Source organism: Martes martes (assembly GCF_963455335.1).
Source record: "Martes martes genome assembly, chromosome: 14".
NCBI lineage: Eukaryota > Metazoa > Chordata > Mammalia > Carnivora > Mustelidae > Martes > Martes martes.
This window is the reverse complement of record NC_137902.1, coordinates 1122650-1137935: the sequence shown is the minus strand read 5'-3', so window position 1 is coordinate 1137935 and position 15286 is coordinate 1122650. Positions and strand designations below refer to the sequence as shown.

The 15286-nt window shown below is 65.2% G+C and overlaps 1 protein-coding gene across 1 annotated transcript; it reads left to right on the top strand.

Annotated features, from left to right (window-relative positions):
• Positions 1-1125: 1125 nt before the first annotated feature.
• Positions 1126-14933, top strand: DPYSL4 (dihydropyrimidinase like 4; the record flags this gene model as incomplete). Its single annotated transcript, XM_080823666.1, has 14 exons — positions 1126-1164; positions 4225-4313; positions 4878-5062; positions 6964-7128; positions 7658-7719; positions 7816-7896; positions 9131-9199; positions 9577-9697; positions 10466-10622; positions 10928-11069; positions 11618-11788; positions 12112-12291; positions 13781-13946; positions 14842-14933. The coding sequence occupies 14 exons, from the start codon at positions 1126-1128 to the stop codon at positions 14931-14933; spliced, it is 1719 nt and encodes a 572-aa protein (XP_080679792.1).
• Between the last annotated feature and the right edge of the window lie 353 nt (positions 14934-15286).

Sequence of the window (15286 nt, the reverse complement as noted above, 5' to 3'; positions counted from 1 at the left end):
AGAGCCTTACAGCAGGCCACGTGGAGACCCAGAGGGAACCGGGGAGCCCCACGGCGATGGCCCGGGGGCTCCGGAAAGTCTGGGAGAGCCGCCCGGTGTGACGCAGGGCCGCGGCCCCACGCAGGTAGTAGCCGCAGGGCGGAGGCCGCAGGGGCGTGGGCTGGGGGCTGGTCCTCTTCCCAAATCCGCAGGCTCCCCAAGGCGCTGTGAGGGATCAGGGCGAGGCCTCCCTCAACCTGACTGGCCGCGTCTGTGCCCCGGACTGAGCTGTCCTGCGCCGCCCCTCAGCCCCGTCCCGCGCCCGCCGTCAGCCTCTGCTCTCGGTTCTGGTTCTCTGGTCCGTCAGGGCCGTTGGGCCGCTGTCTCTTTCTCTCTCTATCCCTTTCTATCTCTGTGTCTCCCCAACTTGTCCCCTCGTCCCTAAGCTCCGCGCGGCCGCGGGAGAGCAGCCTTGCGGAGAAGTGTGTCCACCGCCGGGTCCCAGAGCCAGTACACCGCCCCGCGTCCGATCCAGGCCGGGGGCGTAGATGAGAAGGAGCCAGGCTCGGGCCAGAGGCCCCGTCCCGGAGGGAGCCCGGCTTCCGCAGCGCCTGGGCCTGGACTTGAGACTACATTCAGTCCCGGAGGCCTCGGGTGCTTCGGGTCACCAGGGCGCTGGCGGTGGTCCCCGACTGGGCAGGGGCGGGGGCGGGGCCTGGCAGGACTTTGCGCGGACCTCCCCACCCTCCTTCCCGGGGTGCAAACCCCGCGCACACAGCGGCCAGGACCTGTACCCGTTCTCTCCCCCTCCCCACGCAGCAGGCGTCCGCGTGTCCGTGCGGGGCCTGGGGCACAGAGATCCGGCCGGCGGCCACCGCAGCGGCTGGGGCGCGGGAGCCGGTGGGTACTGAGCGGCTGGGGCGGGGCTCGAATGCAAAGGAGCAGCGGCGGGCGGGGGGCGGGGCGGGCCCGGGGGCGGGGCTCGGAACCGGAGCCGCGCGGCCCGGCGTGCTCGCACTCGGACGCCCCGCGCCCCCACGTACACGCCCGGACTCTGCGCGCCCCCGCCCGGGACCCCCAGGCCCGCCCCGCTTGAGCTAGGCCGCGCGGGCCGAGCGAGGCGGCCGCGCCGGCCGGAGGAACAGGATGTCCTTCCAGGGCAAGAAGAGCATCCCCCGGATCACGGTGAGCCCCGCAGCGGGTCCCCCTTCACCCCTCGCCCTGCCCACCTCCCGGGGGGCCCGTCCCGGCTCTGCGCCTAGCGCTCTGCGCTCCGGGTCCAGCCCCGCTGCGCGCTCCTGTCCCGGCGCTGGCCCTTCCCGCAGGGCTCCTTCCCGCGCCGGCCGCCATTGGCCGGGTTTCCGCGAGCGCCTCCGTGGGCCCCTTTCCAGAGCCAGACGCACAGGTCCCGGGCCATGCCGGCTTCCCGGGACCTCCTGTGCGCCCGGGGAGGGCGCGGGGCCCGCAAAGGCCTGCTCCCGAAGCGCAGAGGTGTCCCCCCTCCCCGCGCTGGACGGGCGCGGAAGCCGGCGAACTCGATCTCGGGGTTCTGTCCCAGGGGTCGGCGGGCGGACGGGGCCTTTTGTTGGCACCGCCAGCCAGGCCTGGGGGCGAGGACGCTGTCCCCCGCGCGGCGCTGCTGGCTAGCTCCGGACCGCGCCTCCGCCGCGCCGGGAGCTCTTTGTCCGAGACAAAGCGACTCAGCCCCCGCGGCTCAGCCTGGAGCCCCTGGAGGCCCGGACCCCTCCACTGAGCCCAGGCTCGCAGACTCCAGGGGAGACCAGCGCTCACGGGTCGCGGCTGAGCGGGCACCCTGGCAGCCCCAGCTCTCGGAAGGAGAGACCCCCCCTCAACAACCACATGCAGGGGTGCGGGAGGTCAGACGGTCCACCCCGCGCTGCCAGGAAACAAAGCCGCCCCTTCCAGGCGGCCAGGAGCCTGGAGGAGGGGGAGGGAGGGAGGCGCCCCTGCGCCAGCTGGACGGGGGCAGGGGTCTCTGCTGGGGCTGAGACCGACTCTGGAGTTGACCTCAGCTGAGGTTGGAGGGGTTCGCTGGTTCACTTCCTGAGATGCTCAAGGAGGAAGGAGCCCCTGACCTTCCCTGGCAGGAGGGGGTCCTGTCTGCAGACTGGCTCGGGATCCGGCTGATGGGGGAAGCCTGCCAAGTGGCCGGCTCAGGGCTAGCATCGGGTGGGACAGACGTAAGGCATCTTGTTTAGGGTAACTCCCAACCTCCTCCCGATGGGCATCGCACTGTGTCCCAGCTGTCTTCCCTCTTGGTTCCAGACCCAGGATGGTTTCCAAACTCTGAGTTCAGGTGCCTGAAAGGAGAGGAGTGTTGAAGTGTAGTGACCACAAGTCTCTTCCTAACTGGGGGACAGTGGGGGACACAGCCCACAGGTCTCTTCTGCCCAAAGCCTTCCCTTCCTGGGTTTCCTTGGGCTTATTTGGGGCTGCCTGTGGCCTGTGGCAGTGTGTCAGCTGTTGTGTGGATGGCGGGTGGTGGTTTTCCTAGTGACTAGAATCCTGAGAACGTGGTCTGCACGGAAATCAAGAAGATGGGAGGATAACACAGTAAGGCTCCCACGATGCGGGCTTTGTGGCACTTTAGCTGTCCTGTGGGGTTCCCGCGGATGGCACCGCACAGCTTGGCTCCCGTGGCTTCGGGCCGATGGTATGTGAAGAGCCACCGACCTCAGGCTGGCGCCCTGGCCTGGTCTCGGCGTGGACACTTGGAAGCCCCAGGCAGAGGGCCCCACCTCCCTGTGAGGTCCACCCGCTGCTCCTGCCCGGTCAGGTCAGAGGGAGCGTAGAGGCGCCAACTGGGGGCGGAGGAAGGGCTGTGGAGCTTCTCACCGGCAGCGCTCTGCACTCCGGGCCTCCGCTCACTTCCCGGGTTGCTGCCCACACTGCTCTGCTGAGGTCCGACCCTCACCCCTGACAACCGTGCAACGTTCCAAGCACAGCCCCGCTTTCTGCCCCTCTCCACTCCTTCCCCACCATTTAGCAGGTTCTTTGAAGTGGGTTTACTGCTGCCGCACCCTGGATCCACCCCCACCCCATGCCCCAGCCCCAGGCCGTGCCGGTGACCCACCAACCGCCAGCCTCGCTTGCCGGCACTTTGTTCCCCCGCATGGGATACGTCCTGGCAGCACACGACCCTATGGTCTTGACCTGGCTCTTCAACCCCACGGTCTCTCCATCAGCCGCTCCTGCCTGCCCGTCTCCCAGCCTCTCGACCCCCTCTCGGCTCGGCCCCAGGATTCTGGCCCGAGGCTCCCCATCTCACCTGCGCAGGCTCGCATGGCTGCAGGCTGGGACCCCGTTTCCTTCCTCAAACAGCACGTTTTACTTTTACACAGAATCAGTGTGATTCACCAGACCATGCTCAAACCCCTGCTTCAAGCCCCCCCCAGGGGGGCCCACTGACACCCCAAGCCCAGCATGTGCCACCTGCACCAGGCTCCCAGCCCCTCACCCTTCCATGCAGAACGTGCTGGCATCTCGTGTCCGGTATCAACGCAAGCTTGTTCCTGCCTGAGGGCCCTTGCAGGGGCTGTCCCCTGGCCTGGAACCCTGCCCCGGCCATTTCACGTGCAGCCAGCCCCTCCAGTAGGCCCTCCTCTGTCCCTGAAGCAGCCCTACTGCCTCTCCTATCGCGCGGTGACACCAGCCGCTGTGTTCTTGCTTCGGCTTTGCATCATTTCTCATCCTTGTCTTTCTCCCTGCGCTGGGAGCCAGTCCCCCGCCAGGGCGGGGACCCTGCCTGCTGGGGCGCTGCTCTAACCCCCATGTTTGGCACCACAATAGGCCACACCGTGCTGGTATGAACCGGACCCAGCTGCCATCCAGGAGCCCTGGGGGGAGCCGACCCTCCAGCCAGGGTGGGACCATGTGACTTTGACCTCCTCTGATCTGAGCCTGAGTGCTATGAATTAGGTGGTAGCCATTTAAATATAATGCATTTCACTGCTACGCCTTCACCCCCCCCTTGGGCCCTGCAGGTCGCTGTGCCTTTGGCGAGGCCGCACGGCTGCCCTGCGGGTGTGGGACCTACTTGGGGCCAGTGGGAACCGCCATCGAGCCGTCCTGCAACCGCCCATTTCTGCTCCGTCTGTGTCTGCTTCGGGGCACACACATCACGCCCGAGGGGTTCGAGCATAATCCCAGGGCAGGAAGTTACGGGACAACGTTGAAGAACTGGGTTTGGAGAAATCTGATCCGTCTTTTGTTTGTTTCCAACAGAGCGACCGCCTTTTGATCAAGGGTGGGAAGGTCGTCAATGATGACCAGTCCTTCTACGCGGATCTGTATGTGGAAGACGGCGTGATAAGGTGAGTTCGTGCCTCCGATGTCTTCACAGATCACATGTGTACACACTGATCACAGATTATCCACAAGTTTACTTCTGGGTGAAAGCCACCTAAATTTCTTTTTTTTTCCTTTTCCAAAACCCAGCTCTAGCCCAGGCTCTGAGTGATCAGAAATCTCGCCAGTTAGTGGCAAGTTTTAGGAAGCAGGACCTTCGTTCATTCCTGTTATCACAGCTTTAGGATGATTTGGGGCTCACAGCAGGTGCTCAGGAAGTACTTACTGACCGCACCTGTTAGCTTCTCTGCTGGTGTCGTGCTCGGCTCCAGCCACCAACCGTACAGTGGCATGTGGGAGGCCCGTGGACGTCCAAGGGCAGTCACGCGGGCCAGGCTGGATCCTGTGTGTGACTGTCTCGAGCCCCTGGCAGGGGTGTGGTGCTCTCTGATGGTCTCCAGGGGTCAGGCCAGGGAAGTCCTGGAAAAGTTGCCCTTTTCCTCCAGGAGCCCAAGCAGATGCTTCCCTGCTTCACTGTTCATGTTCTGAGCTAGGCTCTTTGTAAGCAGTGAAATCTATGTTGCTTTCAGACAAATTGGAGAAAACCTCATTGTCCCCGGAGGCATCAAAACCATCGATGCACATGGCCTGCTGGTCCTGCCCGGTGGCGTTGACGTCCACACGAGGCTGCAGATGCCCGTCCTGGGCATGACCCCAGCAGACGACTTCTGCCAGGGGACCAAGGCCGCCCTAGCAGGAGGGACCACCATGATCTGTGAGTGTCTCCCAGTGTGGGGGGGACCCGTCCCACGCTTTGCTTCACTGGCCAAGCTCGGGTGTTGCGGGAAGAGCCTTACAATAGGCATTTCTTGGGGTCTGTTTCCCTTTATTTACTGTTCAGTCTGGGAAAGCCTTGCAATTCTTTTGTTTTCCCCATTTGCATCGTGAGTCATCTTGCCTTGGCCAGCTCTGGGACGCCCCTGGGGTTTCCACAGGAGCAAATGGATGTGTGCCCAGGAATTGATTATTTCCTGGGAAGCTGGCAGCTGGCCAGGGACTAGGTTTTCAAAACCGAAATGCCTTGTGGACATGGAGGGGTCGTGTTGTCTGAAACCAACACAAGCCCAGGCCTCCTAAGCTTGGTTTGAGTGATATCCCTGCCTGTGTCAGGAAGGAGGCTGTGTTTCTAGGGACAGAATGGCGGAGATCCTTGCCCTCTGTTTCATGCCGGCTCTGTGCCGGGCAGCAGCTCGTACCCCGTGGGAGCTCGGCAGACAAGCCCCACCTAAGAGCTTGCAAGGTGCATTGGCTTGCCTGTGGTGAACTTGACTGGGAGGAGCTCGGAGCCCGGACGAGACCCAGCCCCTCCTCTGGTGGCCTTGAACGCCGACAGCTGCCTGGTGTGAGTGCAACGTCTCTGCCAGGTTTAACCCTGGCCCAACCCAGCTGGCTGAAGCCAGGCTGCCCTGCGTCCCAGTTGTCTGGCTGCAGGGAACTCCGCTAACTTTTAGAAGTCACACTCGGCGAACCTGAGCGGGAGGAGGAGGAGGACCCTCCTGAGAAGGGGCTGAGGGTGGGCTTGTGCCCTCGAGCAGCTCTGCTGTGCCTGGCGCAGCTGTCATTGCTGTCACTGCTGTCACCAGAAAGGCTGCTCTGAGGACTCTGGGCTACTGCACAAGCAGTGTTTGGCCCTTGCCAGAATCATGGGTTGGTTTGGTTTACTCAACCACGAGGCAAAAAACAAAACAAAACAAAACAAAAAACTGGCCAACAACGATCCACATTTTAGTTTGACTGGGGAGGCTGGCCATTTTTGGCCACGGCCCACGCTTGTCGCTGGTGGCCATGGCCAGCCAGGATAGCTTCGTGCCCGTGCCGAGGCATCGGACAAGCCATGAGGTGTCACCGTGAGGATGGACAGATGCCACAGGCACGAGGCTGGCCTCTGTCGAGCTGTGTCTTCCTCAACCTGCCAGCCTGCCAGCCCCGGGCTGGAGCCGCAGAGGGACTCTGGGGTGGGGGGCCCGTGAGGGGTGCACTAGAGGAAGGCACAGCGTTGGCCGGTAACCCTTGGATGGGTATGCCTTCTTGCTGGCCACCCCTCCTCTGAGCCCTTTCCCTGCACTCAGGAGAGGCTGTGAGCAGTGCTTGGACCTTGGACCTGAGCCTGGGTAGGGGAAGTGGCAGCGCAGTGGCCCTGCACTCTTGGTCTCGCCAGGGGTGGGGTGGCGCTCTTGGAGGTGTGTAGAGTCAGTGAGATGCAAACAAGGGAGGGAGACCAGCCTCTTGCCACTGCTCGGGGCCGGCCGGCCATGTCCGGCACCATGGACAGCGCCCTCGCCTGCCCCTCCCCACCTCGCTCTCCTCCGGGCCTCACTCAGGTAGACACCTGTGTGGGAGGTTAAGCCCCTTAACTGCCACCGGTGCTCCTTGGGGTGTCCATCAGGGAGTAGGGAGGCTTGAATCTGGCCTCTCTCTACTCAGAGAAAAGCCAGGGGATGCCTCTTCAGACAGAACCAATGGGCAGGCTCACAGTGGCTCCAGCCCCACGGAAGGGGGCCGTGGCCCAGATGCACTCCCTGGTCTCTTGGGAACATGAAACCAGTCTCCCCTGGAGGCCAGGGTGGCTCCCAGGGACCAGAGTGGGGGCTCGGCTGACCGCACTGCCCCCCTCAGTGGACCACGTGTTCCCTGACGCGGGTGTGAGCCTGCTGACGGCCTATGAGCAGTGGCGGGAGCGTGCGGACGGCAGGGCCTGCTGTGACTACTCTCTGCACGTGGACATCCCCCGCTGGCACGAGAGCATCCGGGAGGAGCTGGAGGCCCTGGTCAAGGACAAAGGTAAGGGCATCGCCCGAGGCGAGGCTGGGAGTTTGGGCCTCCCTGCTTCTGGCTGGGAAGGGGCACTTCCCCCAGCCAGGCTGGGCTCTGCTTTTGCCTGACCCCGGGCATGGGGGAGTTGGGATTTGGGGAGAAGCTGGGCAAATTGAAGGTCTGTTCTACTTCCAGAGGACCCAGACGAGGAGGTCACCTGCCTCTGCGTCTGTAATTGTCCTTAGCTGTCTGACCCCCTTGTCTGCTGCCCTGGGACAAGGGCTATACATTTTCGTAGCGTCTGAGGTCTTCCTAGGAGCAGAACGCTTTCAAACCCTGTTCTCGCCGCCTGTGCTCAAACAAGCCAGTCGGTAAACAAGGCTCAATCTCTTTTAACCAAGATTTCTGCAGCTGAAACCGCACGAGAGTTCCGTGGCGGAGCTGACGCGTTAGTTAGGACGGGGCTCCCGTGGGAGGAGATCAGGGAGCAGTGGACGCCCCAGGGCATCTGACCGCCAGCGGCTGAGCGTCCAATCTCCTCTTGCCTCTCCTGCAGGTGTGAACTCCTTCCTGGTCTTCATGGCGTACAAGGACAGGTGCCAGTGCACAGACGGCCAGGTGAGGCAGGTGGCAGGAGGAGGGCAGAGCGGGTGTTTCAGGCGGCCGGCAGGATGGCACAGCCCTACCCACACACCTTGTCCGCTCTCTTCCCAGATGTACGAGATTTTCAGCATCATCCGGGACCTGGGCGCGCTAGCTCAAGTGCACGCAGAGAACGGGGACATCGTGCAGGAGGTGTGGAGCGGGCTGCCTGTGGGGCGGTGAGGGGCAGGGGTGGCTCCTAGACACGCACACTGAGCACGTCATCCCACAAGCAAGCAAGGAGTTGGGGGAGCCTGGGGGGCTTTTGGCCGTAGCACAGATTTTTCTATTATCACACTTATCAGAAGTTCCCCAGAACTTTTGGGGGGACTGAGATGGGGTTTCCTGGTGCTTTCTGCCCCTGTGGATTGAGGACCCCCCGGGAGCTGGACCTTTTTATCTGACCACTGAGTACAGGGCCTGGTCCCATGCTTGCCCCTCAAGCCCTGGGCTGTGGGATGGGTGCCCCCAGGTGCAGGCACTGTGGGGTCCCTGGGATGTTTGGGGGCTCCTCACAGGGCCATACACAGCAGCACACCCCCCTGGCATTCCAGACCCGCAGAGAAATTTCCTGGCAGGTCAGGCTCAGCCCATCCCAAGCTCAAAGGTGGTGAGCCCTGGGAAGGGGCACATGGGGTTCCCAGATAACTGGTCCACCCGCCCCACCATGAGGGCATCGCGTGCTATGCGTGCCCCTCTGGTCCAAGGCCAGGCCCGGCGGTGTGGTTAGGAGAACATTGTGGGTCAGCTCAGTGCACAGGTGGGTGGGCAGAGCCTGCCTGGGAGACACCCCACGATGTTAGCGAGTCTCATTATTGGGTCCACGGGCTTCTGCTTCTCCCGCATTCTCCATGGTGAGCCTGGCATCCCCATCTCCGTTTACGCGAGAGGCTGCTCAGGCACAGATCTTCAAGGGCAAGCTTGGGAGAGATGCGGTCTGTCCACCCCAATGGCAGGGCCCCCAGCATGCCCGTGGGCCCGCCCCCACCAGCGAAACCAGTACGGCAGGCGGAGTGCGCTCTCCAAGCCCCGTACCTCCTCTGTAACTTAGGGAGCTGGGGTCACTCCTCTCCAGACCCACCCTCCTGCCCCATTCTGAGTTCTCCGCAGCTTGTGATTCTGGGGGGCCTGGCAGCCCAGGGCTCAGTTTAGGGGAGCAGGGCTCATGTGAGATGTTGGGGGTCAGGGTTCACGTGAGATGTGGGGGGTCAGGGTTCACCGGAGATGTGGGGGCAGGCGCTGGTGAGATGTGGGGACGGGGCTCACGTGAGCTGTGGGGGCCGGGGCTCCTCTTGGGGGCAGGGTCTCCTGGGTGTCACCCAGAGGGGGTTCTGCAGGGCTCCGGCTAGCCCTGGGCTGGAGTGTGGCGTCCTGTCTGTTTATCTAGGAGCAGAAGCGGCTGCTGGAGCTCGGCATCACCGGCCCTGAGGGCCACGTGCTCAGCCGCCCCGAGGAGGTAGGAGTTTGCTAAGGGCTACCCCAGGCCTGACTGCACCGCAGATCACCTCTGCCCGGTGGAGGACCCTGACCCCATGGCAGGGCAAGGTGGTGGCGCACGTGTCCCCCTCTGGGGGGTGTGAGTCAGTGGGCCCTCCCCCACTGGGCTCATGTCCCCTCATGACCACTGGTGGCCCTAAGGTCTTTTCCAAAGGCCAAGAAGGTGGTGGGGACAGGCTCTGGTACTGCACGGGTCAACCCAGATCCTGGGCACTGAGCCACGGGCGGGGTCCTCAGCCACACACGGTGCCCCCTGTGGGCCCAGGATCCCTGGGTGATGGTCAGAAGGAGGCCTCAGGGTCCTGGCCCGGCCTGAGCGCCCCCCGTCTTCCCCAGGTGGAGGCTGAGGCTGTGTACCGTGCCGTCACTATTGCCAAGCAGGCCAACTGCCCCCTGTATGTCACCAAAGTGATGAGCAAGGGTGCGGCCGATGTGATCGCCCAAGCCAAGCTCAGGGGTGAGTGCCAGGCCCAGGTCCCCACACACTCGTGCGGGGGGCTCTCTGGGGGTCAGGGGTCACATCCTCAGGACAGAGCACTCAGCTGGCTACCCAGAGGCTCAGAGCACACAGGTCCGAGAAGCCGGGGCTGCCCTGCCTGGCGTCTTGCCGGGGGGTCTCAGGTCTGTGGCCCGTGGAGACGCAGGCGCCCAGTCCCGCCTCAGGTGGGGCCCCATGCCCTGTCCTCTTGGGGCAGCAGCTGCTCCCTGTTGGCGCCGTTTGCCCAGAAATGACAGAGCTGGACACGTGTGTATGTGTGTGGCGTGCGGGCGTGTGGCATGTGCGTGGGTGACGCAGAGCTCTTGATTCTATGTGTGATGGAATTTGGCCCTCTTGGCCCCGCGGGAGCCCCACATCGCTGTTCGCCGGGGTGCACAGCCTGCGGGTTGGGGTCTGCCCCCAGAGCACCCCGTGGCTGGAGGAGGCCGGGGTAACAGAGAAGAACTAAGGTCCATGGGGAGAGGCCTCAGGCGGGGGCAGGCACAGCTGATCGTGTCTCACCGTGACCGTGGCCCGGCTGCTTCCCCAACAGGCCTGACCCCCAGCAGGCGGTGTGGGGTAGCGGGTCCAGCAAGGCCCCCACCCCCGGTGTGGGAAGCTGTCCAGCATTGGGAAATTGAGGGGCAGTCAGGGGAAATCAGCAGCTCAGGACCAGACTCCCCACCCTGCCTGGGTCCTGGGGGGCATGCAGGCCGGCTGGGGTGCCTCTCATGGGTCTCACGGCAGGGGTGGTCGTGTTCGGGGAGCCCATCACTGCCAGCCTGGGCACCTGTGGCTCGCACTACTGGAGCAAGAACTGGGCAAAGGCCGCAGCCTTTGTCACATCGCCCCCCATCAACCCAGACCCCAGCACTGCGGACCACCTCACCTCCCTGCTGGCCAGGTAGGGAGCTGCTCCGGGGTGGCCCAGCCCTGCCCACAAGCTCCAGAACCCCCACGACCTCAGCCCGCGGGCACCTCCAGCTTCTGCACAAACACTGGGCCGGACGTCCCAGGCCAAGTCCCCACACTGGTCTACCCCAGCCCTCCTGTGCCCTACATGGGGACAGCAGTGCTGCTCAGCTCTCCCGGATACCCTCCAGCCCCCGTGGCTGTGCTGGCTGGGGAGGGGGACAGAGCTGATGGTGGCCTTCTCTGGCTCACAAAAATTGGGCCTCTGTGGGCTCCCTTGACCCCACCTTTTCTCAGTGGGGACCTCCAGGTGACCGGCAGCGCCCACTGCGCCTTCAGCACTGCCCAGAAGGCTGTCGGCAAAGACAACTTCACACTCATCCCCGAGGGCACCAATGGCATCGAGGAGCGCATGTCTGTGGTCTGGGAGAAATGTGTGGTGAGTGGAGCGGGGGCCACGGGCCATGCCACACGCAGTTCACTCGGAAGGGAGGCCACGGACCACTAAGCACTCCACACGGAAGGGGGGCAGGGCTTGTGGGCTCGCCGGGCATTTGGTTCCGGCCCCCCTGGAGGAGACCTCCAGCTCTGTGGGCTAGCCAGGTCCTCCCCCGGATTCCTGTCACCCGCAGAAAGCATCCGGGAGAGGGGGTCCTTGTGTTCTACGGGATGGCACTCTGTGCTGCTAGTAGTCTCCCCCAAACACCTCAGACTGCCTGCACCCCCAAACTCTAGCCCCGACCCCTCCCTGGGCAGAGGCCCTGCTTCCCAGGCCACCCGGTCACCCGTCCTTCAGGGGACACAGACGTTGCCAAAGCTTCCCTGACTGACTCACAGCAAGCGCGGCGTTCGTGCACAGCCAGAGCGACCCCGGGGCCCACACTCTATTGACACCACTTGCTGCCCGAGGGATGGGGGGGCTGTCCACGGGGAGCCTGGAGCCTGGACTCCCCTCCCGCCCCCGACCTTGGCTGTCTTGCTTCCCAGGCCTCAGGGAAGATGGACGAGAATGAGTTTGTGGCTGTGACCAGTACAAATGCAGCCAAAATCTTCAACGTGTACCCAAGGAAGGGGCGAGTGGCGGTGGGCTCTGATGCTGACCTGGTTATTTGGAACCCCAGGGCCACAAAAATCATTTCTGCCAAGAGCCACAACCTGGTAAGAGAAGCCTGGCTCTTAGGTCAGGGTCAGGGTCCAGGTCAGGGCTCGGGCCCCGCAGCCCTGGGGAGGGGCACCTCGCACCTGACTCAGCCCTGTTAGTGGCTCATCTGCGTGCCCTCTGTCCCGAGAACGGGATTCAGGGGCCGGAACAGCCGGCTGTGGTCAGTTCCTTCTGAACTCCGGCCCCGCCGAAGTGGCCCGGCCTTGTCAGAGCTCCCTGAGCAGGTGCACCAGCCTCCGAGGATGCTGCCCGCCCCCAGCGCGCTGAGGGGTGAGGGGGCCACAGCGCTGGGAGCCCGACCCTCCCCCTGTCCCCCCAGAACGTGGAGTACAACATTTTTGAAGGCCTCGAGTGCCGAGGAGCCCCCACGGTGGTCGTCAGTCAGGGCAGGGTGGTGCTGGAGGACGGGAACCTGCTCGTCACCCCCGGGGCTGGCCGCTTCATCCCCCGCAAGACGTTCCCCGACTTCGTCTATAAGCGGATCAAGGCGCGCAACCGGGTAAGGCCCGCGCCGGGCCGGGTCGGGGTGAGGACTGGGCGGGGGGTCGGGTTGGGGGGTCAGGGCGGACCGGCGGGGAGGCGTGGCGTTCCGCGAGGCTTTTCCTCGGGGGCGGGGGCGGCAGTGCCCCGGGCCTGGGGGGCATCGGCCGCGCGGTGGGCGGGGGCTGGGCAGCGGCTGCATTGCAGCGTCTGTAGGGGCCGCCGCCCCAGGACAGCTGCTGAGACCGCAGGAGACGCAGCCTGGCCCCCGTGCTCGTCCCCGAGAGCGTCCCCGAGCGCGTCCCGGTGCGCAGACGTGCGCGTGAGTAAACACGCGGGGACGCGCAGGTTCCGCAGCAGCCTTTATGAGCTTAGAAGCTGTGAGCGCTTTTCCAACACCCCCGGCTGAGCTGGCCACCGCCGCTGTCGGGTGCCCCCGCGTCTGTCTAGGCCCCAGGGCGCGAACTGGCGGCTCCCATGCACACACGCGTGCACGCGCTGGTGGCTCACACGCACAAGCGCGTGCACGCGGTACACACATTTCTGCTTTACCCCGTTTTGTAGAGGGATGTTGTCTGAACCCGCAGCGAGGAGGGCCAGCCTCCAGGGCGGGCTGGGGGCCGGGACGGTGGTCTTAGGGGAGGAAGGACAGTGGAATCCGCTCTAACTTGCGATGACGCACCTGCCTGGCGGTCTCCGGCTGTGAGGGCTGCGCAGCTGTCCCCCCGCCCCAGGAAGGACCTTGGGATCGCCCCGCAGCTGTGGAGGTGTGGGGTCCAGACCAGGAGCTGGGCACCCCATTCCCTTCCCGCTCCGTGGTGTGGGGGGCCCAGGACACACGCGGGCGCCCTGACCGGTGCCTGCCGCAGACCCAGCCCCAGGCAGCGCCGGCGCTTGGAGAGCTGAGGGGCTCCCAGGCCCTCACCTGGGGTGATGGGGGGAGGGCGGACTCAGAGCCTCATGCTGGTCCACTTGACCTGAGCCACCACCCCGTGGTGACCCCTCAAGGCCGGCCGCCATCACGAGTCTGAACACGAGTCCCGAGGGCCACCCGCGCACGCGGCACAAGCACACAGGGCGGTTTTCCTCGGCTCCACGGGCCGCTTCATCCATTGCTGCGGCCGCTGGGAAATGTCTCTGGCCTTGGGCCGTTTTCAGGGAGACCCAGGGCCTCCTCCGGGCTGGAGGGGGTGCTCGGCTGGGCCTCAGAAGTGTGGGAGCCGAGGAGGCTGTCAGGGCCGGCGTCCTGTTGTCAGAAGCGGCTGCCCGCTCAGGGCCACCCTGTCTGAGGAGTGTTCTGCAGCCCAGGGCCCGGCTGCCCAGCCCCAGGGCCAGGAGGGGCTGCGTGCACGTGTGTGAGTAGGGAGCCATGCGTGTGCAAGCGTGGAGGTGGACGCGAGGGGAACACCTCCACGGGTGGGGTCCGGGGGTCTGGAGCCCGGCTGAGGGGCGTCCGTGGGGCGGAGCGGGCTCAGCCCCCCTCACCCCCGCCCTCCCCGGCCCCGCAGCTGGCGGAGATCCACGGTGTGCCCCGAGGCCTCTACGACGGGCCCGTCCATGAGGTGATGGTGCCCGCCAAGCCGGGGGGCAGTGCCCAGGCCCGAGCGTCCTGCCCAGGGAAGATCTCTGTCCCACCCGTGCGCAACCTGCACCGGTCAGGGTTCAGCCTGTCTGGTGAGTGGAGCTGGGGGTGCTGTGCTGGTGCATCCTCGGGGCGGGAGGAGCCCTGGGGTTACAGGTACCAGGGCCCAGCCTGTCTGCAGGCGAGCTCAGCAAGGTCGCACACCAGGCAGTGTGGGGCCTGGGGGCAGAACATGCTTCCGCCTGTCCTCCGGGGTCCCAGAGTGTGGACCTGTGGGGAAACCCCGTCCTGCGCCAGCGTCCACCCCAGCATGGCCCCAGTGACCCCCTCCTTGCGTTAGCCGTGCTGAGGAGACCACTATCCCTCTGAGCCCAGGGGTGAGCGTGGGATCCAATGTGGGGACCTGAGTGCCACGTGGGTTCCGGCCCCTCCAACCTCAGGGTGATATGGGAGGCACATAAGGAAGGGGTCTGTGAGCCCGGGGGACATGTCGGGACACTTTGGAAGGCTCAGGTGGCCTGGCGCACCGGCTGCTGCTTGGGCCTCTGGGCGGGGCCTCTGGGCAGACGCGCTGTGTGGCGGGTTCCCGCAAAGGCCCTGAGCCCAAGGTTCTCCCCACAAACCAGAGCTTGACCCTCCCCCTTCCCACCCCCGATGTCCCAGCCTGACTGCCCTCGGGTGACAGAGTCCCTGCTCGCCTCCTGGACACACAGGGCCTGGGCAGGTCCCCCTGGAAAGCCTGGGGACAGCTTAAGAGCTGGGGGCGGCCTTCTCCAGCCATGGGACTGAGACCCACGGCAGGATGAGCAGCCTGGCCCCCGGCCGCACTTCCTGGGCAGCCCGGCCTCAGCGTGGGGGCGCCGGCCGGTCCCCTCGTCCACGCGCCGGGCTGTCCGCGGTGTGGGGGCACGGGGGCGCGGTGGCCACGGCCGAGGTCCCAGGTGCAGCCAGTGCGGCCGGGCCGTCCTCACACCGCCTCTCCTCCAGGTTCTCAGGCTGACGACCACATTGCCCGCCGCACCGCCCAGAAGATCATGGCGCCTCCCGGCGGCCGTTCCAACATCACCTCGCTGTCCTAGGCGTCCCCGTGCGGCCCAGCGAGTCGCTGGTGTCCCGCCGGGCAGCGGCTGGTGGGGGCCGCTCACCTCACGTAGCTGTCCCTTTGCTGAATTTACCTGAAAGGTGCTTGGCCTCACCTCCCCTGCCCCAGAAACTCCCCTTCTGGGGTCCCGGGTCCTGTAGGAGGAGCCCACGCAAGGAGAAGGGGTCTCACTGCCAGGTTGGGGAGGCTGGAGGTGGTGGCCCGGGGGGAGAGCCAGGTGCTCCATGAGGCAGGGCGGCTGCCCGGCCAGGCCCACAAGATCCCCCGGGGTCTCACAGATGCCCGGACAGCGGGCCAGGCCACAGGTTCAGGCCGTTGGCTCCCCCTCCT